The sequence below is a fragment of the Odontesthes bonariensis genome, chromosome 20 (assembly GCF_027942865.1).
Source record: "Odontesthes bonariensis isolate fOdoBon6 chromosome 20, fOdoBon6.hap1, whole genome shotgun sequence".
In the NCBI taxonomy this organism is placed as follows: Eukaryota; Metazoa; Chordata; class Actinopteri; order Atheriniformes; family Atherinopsidae; genus Odontesthes; species Odontesthes bonariensis.
The window spans coordinates 25,333,068-25,355,179 of NC_134525.1; the positions used below are offsets into that span (position 1 = coordinate 25,333,068).

The 22,112-nt window shown below is 42.2% G+C and overlaps 1 protein-coding gene across 3 annotated transcripts in view; it reads right to left on the reverse strand.

Annotated features, from left to right (window-relative positions):
- mpp7a (MAGUK p55 scaffold protein 7a) overlaps positions 1–22,112 on the reverse strand; it is a 142,982-nt gene that overhangs the window by 62,933 nt on the left and 57,937 nt on the right. For 2 of the 3 annotated variants that reach the window (XM_075453009.1, XM_075453010.1), the window contains exons 3-5: positions 21,229–21,347; positions 7,819–7,896; positions 327–407 (exon numbers count right to left, since the gene is read on the reverse strand). In XM_075453009.1, coding sequence (XP_075309124.1) covers positions 327–407; positions 7,819–7,896; positions 21,229–21,347 — 278 coding nt within the window. The remainder of the gene's footprint in view (positions 1–326; positions 408–7,818; positions 7,897–21,228; positions 21,348–22,112) is intronic. The other variant, XM_075453011.1, reaches the window with a different exon arrangement.

The window sequence follows — 22,112 nt, forward strand, 5'->3', positions numbered from 1 at the left end:
CCTTATGGATAGCCAGACCTACATATTACGAAATAAAAATGTGTAAATATATTTTCTAACTGTCTGCGTCTAGTTAACGAGCCCAGTGGCAACAGCCAAGAAGACAGGGAAAGGCCCGATTCTAACAGCTGTGTTATTTTGTCTACAGCAGAATAATAGCTTCACTCCAATGTTGCGATTGTATAAGCAGCAAATGTTCCAGATTCAAAGCTGCCTGACGCTTTGCTGTTTCATGAGATAAGATGATGGTTCTGGTCCTGGTTAATTGAAACATGAATCCAATTATTACATTTACAAACACGACAAGAACAGAAGCCAAAACTCACCTTCACGTGGGCTTTTGTCAGTAGTTTCAGAAGCTCTTTGATGTCCCCATTCTCGGATTTTCTTTCCAGGTCATCAGACAACTAAAAAGGAATGAAAAAAAGAATGCATTCACATCGCAATACTGTAATATAGACAAGAGATCAAAGGCAGTTCTGCTGTAAATACCAATGGAAGTCAGGACACGGTTTAAATGGAAATAGAGACAGAATGCACCGGATTGCAAAAAAAGAAAAACAACACAGAAAACATATCGCATGTTGAAAGTGAGACATTTCACACGTCTCAGAAAGGTTAAAACAGAGCCATGTTGAGCGCGTCCTCTTCTTTTTACAATAGTCTGTAAGCATATGGGAACTGAGGTAACCAATTGTTGGATCTTCAGGAGAGGAATGTTGTCCCGTTCTTTTCCGATATAGGACTCCAATAACAAGCCGAATGATCCCAGCAGCCTAAAGATCATCAAGAAGTCTAATTCATATTTTTTCTACACCTGATTTTTCAGACTCAGATTTTCATTCAGTGCATGTTCCTTGAGTGCCTGGGGGCTGAGGTTCCGCAGTTCACGACTCTAGTTTCCAGCACTGTACGATGCCATTTCTCTTTACGGTCACTAGACATTTTTGTGGTCTTTTGATGGCGTCTTTGTGGCCTCTTTAACATGGCAACAAATTCCCATCTATGGCTGTACTTGTGCAAAGCTCATACGGATGTTCCATCCCAGAACTGTAGGGGGAGCCAACGGGGGAAAACATTAGCCAAACATTTGCGACAAAAATCACCTGTGGTCGCTCAGGTTGCTCACAACGCAGTTGCAGTTGGTTCCAGCGCTATTTCCTACTGAATAAAAGCCAGTTCGATCACCTCCTCACCATGGTTGGTCCACGGATCAACAGGATGGACACCGACTTTCTGGCTTTTTTCCGCCTTCAGAATCCAGTTGGGCCCACAATTGGTTGTCGCCGCCGTCGCGCCACAGCTAATTTGCATAAAGTTGAGCCTCTCTCAACTTTCGACGTGTCGCTCACAACGCCGGCCGCTCATGGACGCCAGCCTACATTGAGAATGAATGGCAGCTGGCCGCCGCGGCCGCTCAAGATGCTTTTGGTGTGAGCGCCCGGTGACTTTAAAGGGAGAGTGCAGGTGAATATAATGTTCCCAAATAGGAAAGGAGCTCCCTGACAGGTGAAGCTGGAATTTAAGGCCATAACACATTTTCCAAAGGCTCACAATCCTTTTGTTTTCAGTAACAGTGGTTTTCTCCAGAAAATGGAGGATTAGGCTTTAGCACTTTTATAATCACTTCACTCTAATATGCTGTCCATGGTCCTGAACTGTAGAAAAAAAAACGACAAATTAGATTATCATTACACGGAAGACTGATGCTTCACATAGTCTGATGTAGGCTTATGTAGTCATGTATGATAAATTTTATCTGGAGCCAAACCACCCAAATCAAAACATTTAACAACAACTAACTCAAAAAGTGGTAAGCAAGTCACCTTCCCACTAATTTCATCACGTCTTCTTAGTTTGACTCCAATCATTAACTGAAAGTATTTATTTTAATTAGCGCATTGTTAGAAAGTTACATGTTGATCAATGATCAAGTGATCTATTCAAAATGGCAGAGTATGGAATTCTGAAATATCAGACTATCCCCTTAAAAGACTGAGTAAAACGTAAGCTTATAACCTCCTATAGGAGTGCTTTCACGAGGCCCCAAGCAACAGGCAGGAAAGGTGATACTGTGCTAAATTCGGTCCATTGTAGTGATCATACTTTGTCATGGGGCCTAAAACTCCCACTTGTTGTCACCTTTCTTTTGATTAGATTTACTATTCTGCCGGATCATTTTTCAATAAGTACATCAGGGACTAAAGAAAGCTATGAGAGCATCTCTGAGCTGTGGGACTTAGCTGGACTACATTAAAGAATGGATGTCTGGTAGCTCTAAGATGTGTGACTCTGCTTGTACAAGCCAAGCCACATTTCTCCTTTTGAGCCCTGATGTATAGATAATCCTCTAAGTGTAGAAAGAAGCAGCTAAATGTCTCTCAGAGTTTAACTGAGGGACATTTAGCTGCCTGCGTTAAACTGGGATCAGGAGCCGATGTCTACAACGCAAAGAGGTTCAACGGACGTAGTAATCAAGATATCTTCATCAATAATTTGCAAATAATTACCTTTATATGTTTATATCTTTATATGCTTATAAAGAATTCCAAACAAATGAAATGATAGGTGGTAATAATGGGGAAAGTACCTTCGCTGATCCTGTCAGTCAGTTAAAGAGTTAATCTCTTTCATGTAACCTAAGGACCTAGATGTTTGGAACGTAACATTAATCTATATTTGAAAGTGGCTCCCGGGGTTCACAAACCCCTGACTGAGCACCACAGTGCTCAGTCAGCTGGGGGTCGCCAGCTGACTGAGCACCCCCAGTCAGCTGGGGGTCGCCTTGCTGCAGCTGTAAGTTTTAGGAGGGAGGCGTCTGCATGTTGTTTGTGCGCATGCACCAAACAGCAGCTCAGATTATCTGGCCTTCTTGGAATTTTTAGGTGGGGTCCTGGAAGGGGGTGCCCCCTAAAAATTCCATTGTTCTCCTGGGGGACTTCAATGCCCAATATGTAGGGGCACAATTTGGGGGAAAACGGCCTCCCTAGTCTGAACCCAAGCTGTGTTTTCGCTTTGGACTTCTGTACCATGGATTGGTCATGGATTGTCCAATACCAAGACCATGTTCGAGCTTAAGGTGGTTCATAAGCTACTGGGCAACCTTAGGCCAAAGGTTGATGATTGACTTTGTCGTTGTATCATTAGACCTGGACCTGTTGCCTCTGCGACCCGACCTCGGATAACCGGAAAATAATGGATGGATGGAAAGACAGATGGCTAAATGGAGTATTATTTGCTGAGCAGGTTTTTTGTTTTGAAATTTATAATAATTTTTTTTTTTTTTTTTTCTGTTTCCAATCAAGGGCTAAAGAATTAAGCTCACTGTATAGCTCACACAATTTTGTGATTCTGGTTTATGAAGATGAAATTGACTGCGGCATGAGAAGAAATATGTATAAACAGAACAAAGTTAATAAGTGCAAGAAAGGATGTAAGTCTACATTCCACCTGATGTTTGTGTGTTAAAGGTCTAAACCTGAGACAGTGTAGCAATGACGCATATAGAGACAAGTCTATAGATCATAAGGGTCTGTGCTGTATGTTGTTATCACGTACGAGATAAGCTGAACAGCCGAATTAAATGCTTAATCCCAACCTTTGAATATGACGCTCTCCTTTCTATGTGATGCACAGCAAGATGACCTTAGAGTTTGGGGGAAAAAAATTGAGATTCCTTGAGTAACGACTGCTACAGGAATAAGGCAACAGAGGCGAGGCAGAGGTAAAAGCAGGGGGCTCTGGGTTAGGCTGGGGTTAGGTAGGGTGCTCTGTCACTTTATTCCAAGACGCGGATATGTGCTCTTAGCTCAGGGAGGTAGGGATCTTTTCATTTTTTCCATTCATTTTGATCCCCTCAAGGGAAAGGGACCATGCTAATAAATAGCAACAGAGGTCAGAGTTTCACTTGGTGAACCTTATTCAACCCAGCAACACTTCACTTTATCAAATTTACAAAAAGTGGGGGAGAAAAGGAAGACGAGAATCTGAAAAAGACCTGAAAAAGGAGAAAAAATACAAGATATGACATGTGCTCAAAAGAGATAAGGCAAAATAGGACAAAGTAATTGAGAAAAACAGAAAAAGAGATTAAGGGAAATCAAGGTAAACATCTGGTGAAGGAACATCTCCTGCTATGATATAGCACCATCCATCATATCATCACGATGCTGTTTCTAAAAAGTATGGCAAAAAAGACAACTGCGACTCTCCAGTCTCCCACATTGACCTCTGAAACCAAACGGTTCTTTTAGCGCTGACAGGTCTGACAACACATTCTACCTTCTACCTTCATGATTCCCTGCTGGAATCACATTTTCCATCCTCGGACCTTTTCAGAGAGTGGGGATGGGGGCAAAGAATGATGCTGGTTTCCTCTGAGACTGTATTTGATTTGTTAACTGTCATGGCAGGCGCTGTAGTGTTTAGATAAGTTTGATCCCAGCATGTCAGTTTATAGCTTTCCCTTGACCCTGAATGGTTTAGAGCTCACTTCTTTGATATATAGCTACCAATACATCAAGCTAACCTTACTTTTGAATAGCTTTTATTCAAATGTATCAAAATTGCTAACCTTTTATTTTCAAACTCTGATCTTTGGGAGGCAGTGGTCTCCATTTCATACAGTGAATCCAATGAATTCTTCAATAATGCACTGTACCTTTCTCATGCAGCATTTTGGTATGAGTAATTTAACACAGTTATGCACAGAAATGTTTTCCTGTCATTATTTTTTATAGGCCTCGATAAAGATTTTAAAGTGTCATGGTCTAAATGCTTACTACTCAGCGCCTTTCACACGCTAAAAGAAGTCGACAGAAAGACATGGTGTATGGGAATTTTTTTTTCACGCGAATAATCAACTGAGACCGAGTATGGGAAAGTACAACAGCTCAACAAAAAGCACTGTTAATGTGATCGTACAATGCATGACTTATATGCTATACTGGGACTAGATTCAAAAGCATATCATTCATCATGACCTCCAAGCATGCAGCTCAAACCCTCTTTTTGATATACAACATTAGTTCTGCGCTGTATCAGATGTGATAGAAAAAAGGAACAAAAGGTTGAAAATAGCTTTGACTGCTGCAGTATTGTTACCCGATTATTTCTGATCAGTTTTTTTTTGTGTATACACAAACACTGAACAGTGTTCACCAAAATGACCTGAAAAAAATAAAGCTGGTTTTAAAATGGCTCATTTAGAATGTCAAATTATGCATAGACCTATCAGAGGCAAAAGTTACAAACAGGGGCGGGTACTCATCTGTATGCTTTTACATGAAACCACTTACAGTCGCCATATATTAGAATCTATATCTAAAATGGTTTCATATCAAATCTATAAGTACATCTGTGTGATAATGGACATATCAAAGTCTCGTGGAGTGGGAACTGATGAGTGAGATGACTTAAAGAGCCACTTGACACGAAGGAAATTCTTTGTCTGTGGCTGGTACGATCTGCAAACTAGTGCTCGCTGATGGCACCCAGTGGTCTTTTCCAGTAACATCAGGGTGGCCATAAACAAGTTGGGAAGCTGATCATTAGAGCCAGTAGTTTCTTTAAAGAAAGAAGAATATGGGTCAGCCACCAGGACATACAGTCACAGTTCCAGTGATGGACCAAAGGCTGTCATTCAGCTTACGGCTAGTTTAAAACAGGACCTATAAAACCTGATTAAAGTGATGGAAACATACACTGAGCTGGTCCATGTGTAAAGTTGAACTGCCCTTTTAGATGGATGCAATGAGGTATTTTACATTCCGCAATGAAGCAAGAGTGCTTCTATTTCAGTTTTGATGAGGGCTGGAAAGAATAACTGTGTCTATGCATTGACAAAAGTGTGTGCAGCCACCCACTGGCATGCTCTTCTGTGTATGTAATATGGCACTTATTCCCTGAACCCAGTATTGATCATGTTTCAGGCTACATTGGTGATGTTAGTTAGTTGCCTGAGCAGTGGCAGTCACCTGCTGTGCGTTCTAGACAGTGCAGCCTGAGCTAGACAGGGCTGAAGTGTCATTTTATGTTAGCCAATAAATTAAGCTTCCATTACCTGAAATCCAAGCCTGAAATGAATTTCATCTAACTGCAGATCTCTCCCCCTTTCACTTAGTCCTCAGCCACCACTTCAAAAGTGCTCATTTGGAGCGGTGACATGGGTGAAAAACAATATGTTTTAAAAATACACTGTAAAGCTCTGAACTGACGGGAGACTCGGGATTGCGGTGTGCTGCGAGATGCTTTGATACACCAGCTCTGGGCCTTATCCCGATACCTGATAATCCCAGGGAGACGCTTTGCAGGGCATTTACCAGGAAGCATAAATTTGAAAGTCTGTGATTTGACAAAGAGAATGAGGGAGGAAATATGTAATGGGGAGAGAAGATGGAGGCAGATAGCTGGGGGTCTTTTTTGAACAGACTGTGGACTCATAACCATAACCGCCATAAGCTGCAGAGGCAGAGCCAAGACTTACGAAAGAGAAACAGGAGTGATTCTTTAAACTCCGTTGAACTCTTGAATTTGGTGGGATTCTTCTCTTGGGTTATTCTCTGGTTAGTGGTGTACTTTACCAGCGCTAACAGCAGGGCAAAACAAACAGAGGAAGGAAAAAGAGCCATAAAATGCATTTTTGAAAATACTACCGATTCAGGCTTTGCTATTCTATACTGCTTCAGGGTCCTGAGGAGGAGTTTGACACTTCTGTCATCTGTTTTGGTATGTGTGAACACTCCATAACGGAAAGGTAAGTCTCCAACAATGACACCGGTGGCTCGTAGCGACAGGAAAACTGACTCTTGTGATAGTCTCAGGACACGACAGACTTGGCCTTCAACCAAGCCGACTCTATGCCTGCGAGTACACTATATAGTGTGTATATTTTCAGGATAAGGAATCTCAGCCCCAAGTCTTTCTCCTTGACTCAGTATCAATTAGGAAGATGTATGGCTGTGGGCGATTTAGAGGGGGAGGAATAAACGGAGTCACTTTGATTACAATAAACAGAACTGGGGATTTCAAACAAAACCACGCATCAGAAACAGTGTTTTTCCTCCTCTCTGTTCACGAAGCCAGTCTGGTTCTGAGGTTAACGTGTGTGTATGTGTGTGTGAGTGTGTCTGAGAGAATGTTAACTGGGTACTTTTCAATAAATATTGTAAATGAGCAATAGAGTAACAAATGTCAAGATGCTGAAAAATTAGTCAATAAATCAAACTGAATATCTTTCACAGCTTGAGCAGAGATGCGAGGCCAGAGGAGGAAAACACTCATCGCGGGTGTGATGGTCATGTTACTGTTTATGTAATGGGAGAAGTGACTCTGAAAAGGTTAACTAATGTGGAGAAGCTGCACGCAATAGGTAATGCTGTCATGGTGCTTCCTTTCTGAATCTCCGTACTGTCTGGGTTCCCTTCTCAGCTCACTACTGTAGCTCGTGTGCCGACGCGATTTGTCATCGCGGGGCCATCCATCGTCAGCCGCTCTCCGAGTCTTCGTCTTTTCTGGCATCAGGGACGGAAAACAAGCGGGCTCGAAGGGTAAGAAGCGAAGGAGGACAAACGCTGTCGAGGTCCATGTGCGTGTTTCATGGCTAGGAACAAACAAGATGCAATCTGAAGGTTCTCTGCTCAGTCTGCGCTCACGCCTCCAGCGGAGATCTAGAAACTTGTGCACTTCATACCAGACGTCTGAATCTGCTCTCAAAGCTCATGGTGCCTCAACAACAGTTTGCTGTTTTATGTCGTCTTTCCACTCATTTGTACCCCATCACTACGCGCGGCCAAATAAATGGGAGCCGGAAAAACTTACTTCACGGGCCAGAGCTGCGGCATTGTCCAGCACAGGGTTGGGTTTGCTCTCTTCGTAGTGCTGCAGTCGCTCATGGATCTGAAAGAACAGATTGTGTCCATCAGTAAGTTTGTGTGAGAGTGGGAGACGGAGACCAAAGCAGCGTGTGAGTGTACAGCATCAATCCACGCCATCTTATTAAAACAGTCACACTAGATGGAAACAAAAAAAAAAAAAAGTAATTGTACTTTTTAACACCACAAAAGAAACACACACAGTACTTTCACTCCCCCGTCACAGCACAACACGCTGCCTCTCAGCATTTCACTTAGCTTAGCCCCTCAATAAACAACCCAGGTTCCCAACATGAATCTGATATGCCCCTGTGACCCGGGGAGGATTTCAAATCATTTCAACAGTGGTTAAATTGGCTAAACATTTCCTTATTGACTTCAACACTGCGGCTGCAGTGTTAAGAGACAAAGGGAAATGTCTTCACTTTACAAAATGGAACGGCTTGTCTGTTAATATTGATTCATTTACACGCACACACACACATACACACGCACACACACACACAGCAAAAACGTGCTCAAACGCTGACTTGTGGAGCAGAGATGGGATTTACATCTACGACTAGTTCCCAACAGTCCACTTAGTTTTAGCCAGTAAGAAAGCCAGCCAGTTGACTAAAGACAGTGGATTGCAGTCAAATAGTCGGCTGCCATATTTAAAGTCAAATTACTCTAATTACTTATGAATGTGGAGCACGCTCGTGCTAGGATACGATCATCATGTCAATGCACCCTCGATGATAAGTCTCCCTCTCTTTTCTTTTAGCAGTGAGGGAAATCTTCCACAGAAAGACAGGTATGTTAAAAACATGAATATATTTTTTTCTTTTTTTGGGGGGGGGGCGGGTTCTGAAAAATGTTGCTATATCTAGTTGCTGACAGCATGACTCAAAGAGCATTCCTCCCATGCTTGATCATGCATTGATCTTGTCTGTGTACAATAAGTGGAAGGGTCACCGTAATGTGTGTGTGTGTGTGTGTGTGTGTGTGTGTGTGTGTGTGTGTGTGTGTGTGCGCGTGTGTGTGAGAAATATAGGGGTTGAGGGCTGAAATGAGACATGTGAGACACCCTGAATATATCTCGATTAAAGGGGATACGAAAAGCCGACTACTTGCTGTAGAGTGCAAATACTTGTTGATTAGGAAAAGTTTTCACTGGGGGCATCCCTACACTCAGGGACACACACACACACACACACACACACACACACACACACACACACACACTTGTGCATCATCAGTCATGCACATAAAAACACTGCAACCATGCCATTTTTTATTTTGAGAGCAGCTGTGCAGAAATGCATTGACAGCCTGCGGGGCTGCTGTCAGGTCCCATCACAGAACAGACAGGGACCAGTATCCTCCCAGCAGCCACTCCTGAGGGGCCCAGCGTGGTGATGGAGAGCTGGGTCATCGGTCTGACTGATAACTGGGCACGAAGCCTCCAGCTGGAAGTCTTAGAGAGCATTCCAGCATGAGCCAAAGGCGCTGAAGAGACAATGACAGAGAAGCCCTTACATGGGCCAACTCGGTGTCTGCAGGGCCAAATCTACACATGTGAGAGCACACATACACACCAATGTACACGGACAGGCCGCGCAGATGAAACCGCGTCACAGAATCACACAGCCGCACAGACAAGACACCGTCTGAAAAAAGAAAATTCCAATTCAGCCACAAGACACGTGTAGATGTTTATGTGAATCTCTTCAAGCTGTCACCGGTCTTTGATAACCACAGAAGAAAACAACGTTTTCACGTCCAAAACGCGATTTTCTTCACAACATTTAGGAAAAAACAATAATGCCAGCATTACTGAGACAATTTTGTGACTTTCTAGTTAGACAAAAAAAAAAAAAAAAAAAAAGAGCTGTGTGCCCCTTTCTGCCCATCAACATTCCACTTCAGACTGTTGGCTTTGAACAGTTACAGCCACTTCAGCTGGACTTATCCACACAGTCTCTTGTGATAAATCACGGCCTGTTAGGACTGTGTCTTGGCCAACATTGCAACCATGTTTCAAGGTCAGTTTAGAGGTTCAAATCCCAGCGTAAAGCCGACATTACTCGGCTATAAAACATGGTGCATTACGCGAGTCATGGAGGTAATCTGTCGAGGACTGCTCTGCTCAGTTGAAGTAAGCAAAAAGCTTCGACTTCAGGACCTCAGAACAAGAGAACTGAGATAGACAAAGGAGTATAGTAGATCTGTAATGGAATGGAGAGGTGAAGGAATTTACAGAGGGGTAGTGGTAAGGGCTGGGACACATTTGAAAAAACTGGAGTGCTGCTAACATAAGTTGAAATAGACTCCAGTGTCTAAGTGGTGTTGAGTTAAAATGCTGTCAGTATGTTCCGTGTTCTATAACGGCAAATTTAGAAATGCCACTCGGGGGAAATTCCTGGAAATTTTCGTTCCTCATCTGTTTAATTTCACATGGCAACATCATATTTGAACGCTTACACTCTACTCTTCATGGAGTCTCAGCTACTCCACCCTGTGCTGCGGCTCCCCTGTCTGTTCTCCTACAGTGTAAGGCTGTAAAAGGACAGGCAGGCAGCTCCAGATCCATCATCTGTCCTGATCATCTCTGTAAGAAAACAGACTGAATGAATAAGCGAGGCTGCCAGTGTCTTCAGCGCTCCAACATACCACAGTCCCAGTGACATCTGCTTAGGTAGTTGCTGCTCCACCACCTCCACTTACTTAGTTACTCTGGAATTTCTCCTCAGCTCCGTGAGCACATGCAAGACTCAAATGCTTTTATTTACAGTTTAGGACACTTTCCAAGGGCCTGTCCGTGATGCAGTAATGTATTTTAAAGTCGTTACCCCACTAACGTGCATTCCCTGTCCTCTCAGTGAGGCAGCAGTGCGAGAAATGTGTCCCGTCGAGTGAAAAAAATTTAAATAAAAATAACAGAGACAGTGTGCTAGAGCCAATGAGAGGTTAGCTCGAGTTAGAGCACAACTCAGGTCATTCAGTCACATAAAAGACTGAAGTTTTCAAGCTTCTCACGTGAAATGTAGCACAGAACTCTGAAAGGCTGTAAAGGATGGGAAATAGTTTCATTTTAATTCATTAACATCCTCCCGGACTGGGTAACAAATAGGTATTGTGTATCCCATCTCAGCGTGGATTTTAGACTTGAAGAAGAAAAAAATATGATAAGAATTCAAACGCAGGTACGGAATGATGCAACAAAATCCCAAATGACGCTGGATGGAAACAAAAACAGAGTGTAGGTGGATGCTGAGGATTGCTCCAGGCTGAGGTCTGATAGCTTTGCAGCCTTTCAAACTGTATTCATTTTGTTCCGTGATCAAAAGAAACGCAGGAGTGAGAAGAACCATGACTAACCTGAGCCTCAATTGTCAACATGGAGGTACAGTGGAGGGAAAAAGCTCAGCTCACAAACACTGATCAGGCAGCGTAAAGTCAAAGTAAAGTCTGGCACAGAGGAGAAGGGGAGAGTGTGCATGGAAGCAAAGGCTTGAAAGATGGAGAGGTGTGCTGATGGAAGGAGAGCGAGAGGTCTGGAGATCACAGGGTTGGATAGTGTTTCTGTTTCCGTGTCCCGCAAGGAGGCTCCGTCACTGGTTAGTGTTCACTGCCCAGAACATTTACATCAGACCAGTGAAAGCGGACGTTCCCTCTCCCACTCCCGTTTCTATGTCTACCCACCAGAGTGGATCACGTACCACCACGCACATGTCATGCCTCAGTTGACCCACCCGGTTCTGATCTCTTGCTCGGATTCAGAACACCTTCATAAAACACTCTGGCATGGTTAACTAGACCGAGTTGGGGAGACCAGAACGGGACTTTCTAGACTGACACGAAGGGCTGTAACTTAAATAGCTGTAAGATTATGTGTCTTATTCAAAAAGCCCAAAAAATTGCCATTTGCTTTTCTTTTTTTTGTCCTGTCATGGTAAGTCATTACATGATTTTAGCTCTAGCTCCTGCATAATGGCATCGGATCCTGGACAATGTGGTGGGGTTTGTGAACAATCCCGCAGATCACAGACCTAATTATATCAGTCTATTGAGAAGAGCAAGTTCATTCTAATCACAACTGGATTCAGCTCGGTATCAAGGAGCACACACTGTACCACACGCCTGCAGTCCTACAGTAGTGCTATGGCAGAGATACTCATTGCGCGGCTCGCGAGCCACATGCGGCTCCTCAAGCTTTAACTGTTGGCTCGCACTCGCATAGTAGCTTATAACAATATGGTAACAATAACAATACATTTTTTCAAATAATATATAGCTAATACTGCACAGTATTAAGTATTTTTATTAAGTATTAATCAAGGCTTAATGGTGTTTCCTAAAGGGGGCACTGTTAAACCTGGCAACGCAGCCCGCTTAAACCACCTCACACTTTACCGCAGTGCACGCTAGCTCCTTTAGCCAGCGCGAGATGCAGGCACAATGCATGGTTTTTAATTAAAAAAGGGCAAAAACCAGCACAAAAAACAAACGAAAATCAGCATGAAGACGACAGAGAGGGGACGAGCAGGCAAACGTCGGGTGTACCACGAGAAGCAGGCACAATGCATCGGTTTTTAATTAAAAAAAATGCAAATACAACATGAAGAAAGTCAGGGACATGCATGCCAGCTTCCGCTCAACCCAGTATGAAGGTAAATATGGTCTTAATTGAAAATGTATTGGTTGTGTTGTTTCTTTTTTTTGTGGGATGTTTTATATGTAGAAATGCATATTTTCAAAAGGGGACTTTAGTATGTTGTCGAAAAAGTGGCTCTTCCCTTGATTTTGCTCTGCCAATGTGGCTCTTGTGAAAAAAATAGTGAGGATCACTGTGCTACAGGGTGGACAATCCTTTCCTCCATGTACGAACTAACACAGACTCACGTGGGCGTCGGTTCGGCTTTCTCAATAATTTACTGTTGGAACTAAAATGAATTCTTGTAAAATCTCTGACCAGCACAGCACATCAGCTGTTGTCTTTTTAACAAGTACATTTGACATGTAAAGAGACTGAAATGTAAGGCTGTGCCTTGAAACTTTGGTTGTCTGCTGGTCTTTAATCAAAACAGATTATAATAAAAGTCTACTAAAATAGACTTTTTAGCTCTTAAAGAGCATTCACCCCTCATCCAAGAGACTTCCTCAGCTGATTCATATGCACTTAGCACAACAAGGCAATAACAACACCTGAATGACAAAGACTACTAATAACCTACAGTCCTGATCAAAATCTTTGAATTGCATGACTTTGCATTTTGCACTGTTGGATCTTAGGAAGGTTCTAAGTAGAGCTGCAAAATGCAAAAAGAAGCAAAAGTTTTGAGCAGGCAATTTATTGAAAATAACAATTTAACTGAAGTAGGCTGTTCATCAGCTGATCAAAAGTTTAAGACCACAGCCTTTAAAAGCCAAGATCTGTGCTCAATTTTGAATTCCATGTCATTTCCTGTCAAGTAATCACACCGTGGAGATCCCCTGAGGTTGGACGCAGTAAGACGGTCATTTTGCATTCTTAAAAGATCCTCAGGATTATGGAACAAAAAAAAAATCAAGTGGTAGACCCAGGAAAAAAATCTCACCGGCGCTGAGCCGGAGGATCCGAATGGCTGTCCGTCAAGACATGGGGCGATCCTCGTCCCAAATCAAGGCCATTACTGGTGCTGACTGCAGCCCAACAACCATCAGACGCCATCTGCGAAGGAAGATGCCGCAACATTCCCACTAACGAATATTTTAAGCGATCAACAATAACGGTGGAGCTACTCATTACAGAGTCAGTTTTTGACACTTTAATTTCTGTTTTAGGAAGTTTTTGGGTTTTTTTGAGCTGTGGTCTTAAACTTTTCATCAGCTGATAAACAGCCTACTTCAGTTAAATTGTTGTTTTCAATAAATTGCCTGCTCAAAACTTTTGGTATCTTGTTCCCATTTCTTCTTTTTGCATTTTGAAGCATCATGCAATTTTTTAACTGGTCTTAAGATTTTGATCAGGAGTGTATGTGATAAGCACATGGGTCAATTATACGCATGACCTCAAATGAACTCTTTTTGATTAATGATCTCACAAGAAGTTGAATGGCTGGGACAACCAGTTACAGCCTCTTGAGTGAGAGGTGAAACAGCCCTCTATTGCTTCCTGCTGAGGATTTTCTATTGAACATAACCTGGATGACTCAGACTAGATGAAAAGAAGGAACGGCTATGCTTTAATCTACAACTGTGTGTCAATGTAATTTATTCCCATTCATTACACCAGCTGTAATGAAAGCAGTCGCGCAACAACTGCAGGGCTGATGGGACACATCTAGGGCTGCTCCCGAAATAAAACTTTCATGGCTTTAAATAGCTGAAGATTTGTTTTACTTTTAGAACAGATCTTTTCAGGGTTGCCAGCTGCGTGTGGTGTTTTACATCAGACCCTCCTCTTTTACATTCTCAGTGGCTGCTCCAAAGCTATGGGATACATTGCCACTTCATATTAGACATGCCGTATCGTAGTCTTCCTTAAAAACGGATTTTTTTTTATCCTTGGCTTTTGGATTTTTCCTGGTGATTCCTGTGTTGTTTTATGTGCGATGGCTTTTGCAAACTGTCGTATTCATTTTACTGTTCTTATTTCATGGGACTTTTTTTTCTTATTTTACGATTTTATTTTCATGCTACTTTTATTAATATTGGTGTAAAGCACTTTGGTGTACTTCGGCTGTTTAAATGTGCTTTAGAAATGAATGTGACAAAATATTTAATGTGAAAATACCTTTCCGGTTTTGCATTTTTATTTTAGGGAAAGATGATTTTCACCCAGGGCACTTCCACAATTACTTATTTGGTGTTCTGATATCTTTTTGTAAAAAAAAACATCACTAGGCACTGGCTGCTTCCTGACTCCCCCACAATAGAGGAATGGAAGGATATACTGTAGTTAATGAAGTATACTTAATGGAAAAAATTACTTTTTCACTTTGCCTACAAATGAACAGATTTATTAAGTTGTGGTCAGAATGGGTCTCCTATGTACAACAGTCACGGCCAAATTTAGTGGAGTTAACAAATTGATAGATTTGGTTTTTGTGGGGGTGTTTTGTCTTTTTGTTGTTTTTTTTTTATTTCTTTAACTCTTGGGATTTATTTGTTTTGTTTCAGTTTTTCTCATAATCTGATACACAGCTCTGCTGTCTAAGGAAAAGGTTGCTCGGCTCCTGTTTATTTTATTTAATATTTTATTTAATTGTTTAAAGAAACCCAGATGTTGATGTCCCAACATACCATGTACATTTCCGTTACATCTCTCTGTTCTTTTTATTTTAATATATATAAAAAAAAAAAAAAAAAAAAAAAGAAATGAATGAATGAATGTGACCTTGACCTTTCACACATCTAATTAAGACGTGATGACGCACGGAGGAATGGTCCTTCGATCACACTGCTAAACAGATTTACTGACATGAGGCTCTTTTTATTTTGTTGTCGCGATGTTTTGAACCAACGTTTATTACTTTGTATGTGGGACAGTCCATCTCTGCTCCTCTCTGCTGCAAGCACACAGAGAGAGACTTCCAGGTGCACCGAAGGATGATCATACTGGCAGCTAATCCGACGAACATGGAGCCAGACTGCCGACAGGAATGTGAACGTGAGTGAGAGAGGACAATAAAGGTATTCTGTTATACAAGGTGTGTGCAATCATTTCAAGGCAAAATACTGACATCTACCCCACCCCACATTTCACTGACCAATGAAAATCTTGCTGACTACGATTTCTATCGTCAGCACACTGGCCACGGCTTGAATCTATGAGTTTTAGGCTTTTTTTTAATTTAATTTTTTTTTTTTTTTTTTTTATTTAGCTGTCAATAGATTATGGTGACCTGTTCCCTGGAATATGGTGTCATTCCTCATTTTCTCTGTCCCTTTCACAACCTGGATACGGAGCATGATCTTTTGACCGTTGTCAACCACAAAGGTCAGATAAAAAATATTTGGAAGAAGACCAAAGAGCAGAGCAAAGCGGTGCATGGAGGGGAGTTTTAGGCCGAATATTACCAAGCAACAGGTGGCACAACCGATCAGCGTTTATAATCAATGCCGACGTTTATTCAGAGAGAATAAAAGAATAAAAACCTCGACTGAAAGACTGTAAGATAGTACATCTCCTTTAGTGATAGAAGATCACTTCACCAAAGCACCAAAGCAAAAGGAGGTTATTCATATGCCTCCCGTCTGTCACCTGGCAGCCACAGACAGAGTGGATGCGTTTGGTGGCATCGCTTTACGAGCCAAATCCTGAAACTCTGCTGTTTACAAAGTGTGGGGCTTCAGCATTGGGGCAGGAGACTTTTCCACTTTCTTTTTCTGTGATCTTCCTAGGTAATGGGAGCTAAGAGCAAATTAGGGACTGATGCTCAGAAATGATAAATGCCCAAAAGGAAAGTCCACGGTTGCCCTGAAGGGGTACAGGAGATCACAGGATGAGTCATAAAACTGAGAGGGCTGGATTGTTATTTAATCTGTCTGGTACTCAAGGAATATGGTCCTGCTTGTCTGAAAATTAGCTCATTCATCTAAAATAGATCCAACTTTCCACTTGGGTACAAGGATCAGCTGCAGCACCGTTACATGTCATTAAAGGCCCGCGGCACCGAAGAACAAACTGGCAAGCCCACATCAATAATGCTGAGAAACAATGAAGCAAAAGCCAAGCCTATTAGCAACTAACAGCAGAGGAATTTATGGGAAAACGACTGACCACAAAATGAAAGATCTCAGAGGCTGCCTAAAGGCCTGCTGACAGAAACTTGGTCTTAAAAGAGAGCCCCACCTGAGGCAGGTGGAAATTAAACATGGTGTTATATTTCCTGTGGCTTTTTGTGGAGCGGGACTTTGGCAGCGGAACAATGAGTGTGGAAGAACTTCTAAAAAGCATACTGGACTTAACCACTTTAATTGAAAAGATTCTGTCTGTGTTGTTTTAGTTCTGCTAGGCAAACACACCGGCCCTCATTATTCACGTCAGTTTCGTTGCTGCACCAATGAAAAGTACGCACCGTGAGCCTCCAGCCCCACTGAAAGAGGAGACGAGGAAATGTTTGTTTCGTTTCTGTGACATCATCGCATTATGAGGGTTGTGCGCGGCTCTCCGGCGATCTTATAGGGAGAGGAGAGGGCAGGTGAGGAGAGACAGAAAGAGACAGACTGGTTTAATTCCTTGTGCAGGACAGAATTCTTCTTCCTTGTCCCTCTTTCCATCTCTGACACCTCCTTCTCCCCTCAGACAGACTGACCATTAACCGATTCATCATAATCACCCAGGTGAGACCTGAGCGTTTCCATATGAGTAATCCGGGTCGCGGATCCTGTCAGATTACCTTGATGTGTGTGTTTTCCCTGCGTTTAAGCTTTCTCAAAGCATCCCCTTCACAGCCTTGTGGAGTCTTCTGAGATTTAGTGGTGCGGCTTCAGAGGAAGGGGACAATTAAGGTTATATTAATGGCGTGCCACTGACGTTAGCCATGTTCACCTGAACGTTGCGTCTGACGGCCAGTCTCTGCTGTAAAGTGAGATGCTAGTTCTGCGCTTTTGTGTGTTTCGCAGTCTGCCTGTCTCCGCATTTGGCTGAGTAGCTGACAGGCTGGCTTATATCCGAGTACCAAGTAGAAAGCAGAGGAAACACATAGTTGTGCTTGTCTGCAGCAGGGCAGTTTCCTCTTAAGCCTCAACGTTAACGATAAGATATGCTGAAAGTAGCCCGGCCTCTCCTCAATGGACAAAAAGAAAAATAAGAACATCGCTATGTGAAAGAGGCCACTTCTGTTGAGGAAATCGTGACTCTCATGAATTCTATCATTTCAAGACTGTGATGCCAAGACTTGGCCACAACTGTAAAGTAATGATGTATTTACCATACTGCAGAGACAGCCCACTGGGTTACATTAATTAACTTGACCGATACTTAATGACTTGCACTGACATGGAGCCCAAACTTAGAGCCACTTAGTATGTCACTGGCCCATAAACACAGAAGTATTTGAATTTCACTTTCTTCCTCCATCAAAAACTAGAGAAATTCTTCCGAAAGGTCCTCGTCTTTTAGCTATTTGTATGATTTGTGCTGCCGTAACATCTTCTTCCTGTTTATCTACTGCATACATCAATCTATCTATCACCACTTATGAGGAAAAAGCAAACACCAGGTGTTTCTTTGGCAGATTAAATAATCGTATAATAGTACAGTTGTGGTCCCACGGTCTCCTCCAGACTGGATGTGCCTCAAATACTCCTACAGTCAAGCATAAAGGGGACATCCGATGAAGAAACCCGAGCAACCTCAGCTGGGCTCAAACGATGGAAAGGAGCGGCAGTTTAATCTCGTTGTTCTATCCCTAAAAGTGTTGCCCATCAACGCCAGGCAAAGAAAATAACTTCTGGTTGACGCAACCACAGATTGGCGGCTTCGTTGAGAGCATCCACAACAGGCAAGCTCAGCCTTTGTTTCCTGCAAGAAGAATTTTTCAAAGCTTTGACGGTAAAGCTAAAGAGTGTGATGACTTTGCACTCTTGGCTGAACAACACTGACTCAACACCCCTTTTAGGTCCTCTTGGGCGATTACCTCGTGATAATTGGAAGTAGTCAAAATGGCCAGATTAAGCCTGAGACCCCCACTCTTCATTAGAATTACTATCTTAGAGTCAGATTCAGTTTTATTTGTGTCCCCGTAGGGCAATTAGGGTTGCAACAAGTAAAAAGGACATAAAAGACATAATTAAAAGTCTAAGAGGGAGGGATAATACAGTGTGCTGAAACAACATCAGTAGCAGCCCCTACAAAGTAGCGAAAGTGCGAACAGTGCGTATCATCAATTTTTGCCAACATCAATAACACCACATGGAGACAAGAAACGGAAACAATATCAACCAATCAGGTACGACTCCTCTTACCCTGTCCTGAATTCAAAAGGGAAATAAATGTAGGGACAAAGGAGTGCTTGTACCTGTTACTCTTCACACGAGGAAGTCTGAGCCGGGGCCCAGAAGGCAGAAACTGGAACTCAGAATGTAAAGGATGGGAGCTGTCAGACAGAATAGCATTAGCCTTCCATTATCTCTTTTACTTTGGAGGGATTTCTTTGGGATCTGAGAGAATGAGAGCCTGAACAGGAGCAGGCCCTGCCCATCATTACAATAGTTCAAGACTCCTTTCCTTTCTTTGGCCATATTTAACAATCCAGGCGTCAAATGAAACCCCTCCGGTCTCCTCAAGTCCCAACATCGCTGCTTTTACTTCAGAGTCTGAGGTGTGCCGTAGTTCTACAGGCTCAATCCTGTATCCTAAACAAACAACTTAGACCAAAGGGGTTTCTTTATCTCTCTCAACTGTCATTGTGACATGCTGTAACGACTATTGTCTTCGACAGAGAGGAAAACATGTGGAGAAATGTATCGTGACGGTACATGAAAACAGTGTTGGGTCCAAAACTGAGGCAATATAAAGGGGATACAGTCAGATGCAGCTCTAACAATTAGAGAGTATCTTAGAGAAATAAGTCAAAAGTAATAAAATAATAATAACTGAAAGGGGGGGGGGGCATTCATTTCCAATAGCAGTAGATGAAGGTGAAGTACTTGAAGGTTTGCCTGCAGATTGCAAGAATCCCAAATGAAGATGAGGTTAGGGCAGCCAGAAGGTGTTACTTTCATCGCCTGCGATTATACAAAGATATCAAATGTGATCATCTTCACCACAAACTCTGCAGCTTTCTAGTTTAATGAGCAGAAACCAAGCCACGGGGCCCAATCGGGTCCAGTGAGGTGAGGGGAGTAGAAAAGGTGAGTGTTGGAATAACAAACTTGGTGTTGCATGAATGGGACTGCAAGGCAGAGGTACAATGAAGCAGTATCAAATAAAGATGGTGCTTGATTAATATGAACTGGAGAACTTGGCTTAAAGGGATGAGGAAGAGGGTTTCAGATTCTGCCTGAGCCCACAACAGGAAGGATGTGACATGGATATTTTTTAAATGACAGAAGTAAGTGTGTAAACTGGATGAACATACTGTGGGAAGAGGGTTTGCCAGCTGTCTTGATGCGACTCTGTGTAAGGGAGTATGTAATCCTATATACACCTCTTTAACTAAGTGGAATCTTTTTTCTTTTCTTGTTTTACTTTAGATCAAGATTTCTTGTTTTTATGTGTTATCCTGCTCTCCCTGTACGAAAACTGTTTTTTTTTTTCTGCTCTCAGATACAATGCTGGATTTTTCTTATCCTTGCAACCAGGTTTCTTTCTCCTCCTTCCTGCTTTCAACGAGTCAACTCAATACAGTCCAGTTAACGGTGATGTTACTTCTATCTTTTGCACGTCAGTATTTAAGAGTTGAAAAAAAAAAAAAATGCTACCAGCAACAGTGACTTGCTAATTTCAGATCATATTTCTCCAGTTTCAGCGTCTCTTCGTTGGCTCCCTGTTAAATTTAGAACGGCATTTAAGATTCTTCTCCTCACATTCAAAGCTCTTAATGACCGAGCTCCATCATTATCTTAAAGATCTCTCAGTTTGATGATTTCCCAACAGAGCACTTTGCTCTCAGACTGCAGGTCTACTTGTGGTTCTTAAAGTTTCTAAAAGTAGAATGGGAGGCAGAGCCTTCAGTTATCAGGCGCCTCTCTGTGGAACCAGCTGCCAGTTTCAGTTTGGTAAGCACACGTCATCTCTACTGTTTTAGATGAAGCTTATAGTTCGGGATGGCTCAGGTGACCCTGAAACATCCCTTAGTTATGCTGCTATAGGCCTAGACTGCTGTGGGAACTCAAATACCTTTCTTAACTGTGCTCTCTTTGCTTTCTATTACATATGACATTATTGTTGTCATTGACTTGTGTTTCTTTTTTTCCAACAGGTATCCCTGGCCTGGTCTTATGATGCTTATTGACCCTTCTTTCCTGTCCTCTCAACCCCCCACCAGTCAAGGCAGAAGGCCGCCCTTCCTGAATCTGGTTCTTCTGGAGGTTTCTCTCAAGGTTTTTCTTTCTCACATCAACTTGTGCATGCAGTTTCCTCAGCAGGGCAACTTCTCTTAATTCATATTAAAAGGAAGCAGTTCTAACTTTTTTTGGTTTCGGGTGAAAACAGATTTTACAGTGCAGTAAAATCTCCAGAATGAAGTTCACTTGCCTCAATAATCTAATTTGCAGATTCATTAGCACATTATTACTTTTTTTTTTTGAATGGGTACAATACAAATCTATACTCAACAGCTTTTAGAAATATAAATTAAAAGAAGAATGCAACTTCAAATGAGCTTGAGTGAAAAGAGAGACTTGTTTTTTCTTCTTTTTTTTTTTTTTTTTTTTTTTTTACCTTAACCAGCGAGTGGAGGCCTTTCTCCCCAAACATGTCCTGGAGGAAGATGTTGTCCTCAGGGCGGCTGACATGGGGCTGCAGCTGAAATGGCAGGGCAGCCAGCAGCTCATACAGACCTGCAGAAGGGGGAAGAGGAAATAGAGCGTCACCGTGGCAGTGGGAGGTGTTAGGGCATGCATGCAAAGGCACACACAAACACATAACATGGACACAGATGTGCATGCATCTGTCGTTGGATAATAAGGGACAGAAGGCGTTTCAATATCACGTGTGCTGAATACATATTTCACATACAGACGGGCATCTTCGCCACGAGACGATGGATGCACGTGTAAACATACGAATAATACTCACCGTTGGAACTTTTACAGATGACGTCACATACAATGGATTTTTATCTATGGTGAGTAACTTTATTTATTCCACAAATGAACCTATTCTCAAACACACACACACACACAGACTTTGCTACCAAAAGCCCTTTAATGCTGGTCAATGCAAGCAAGAGGTAACATAGAGGGACTTAAGTATTTCCCCTAACCTGTACTTCCTGCTTTTGTCACAGTCTTTCCTGTTTTTAAGAAAGACTGCTGTACCTAATTAGAAAGAAGTAAAAATAAATAAATAAATAAATAAATAAATAAATAAAAAGCTCTATGTTAGACGACTACAAATGACACTACTTTTTCAGTGAAAAAGTTCAAATTGAACCTTTCCAAATCTTTCATTGAACAAATGACACACAAGCCTCCGAAGGCTTTCCAAGTAAACAACTTCCCTGCCTGTAAACACTCAATTGTTTCACGACTAAGGCACACGTGTACTTGCTTAAATAGAAGTTTTGGAAGAAGTGTTTGTGATAAATTGTCTGTGTGGCTGTT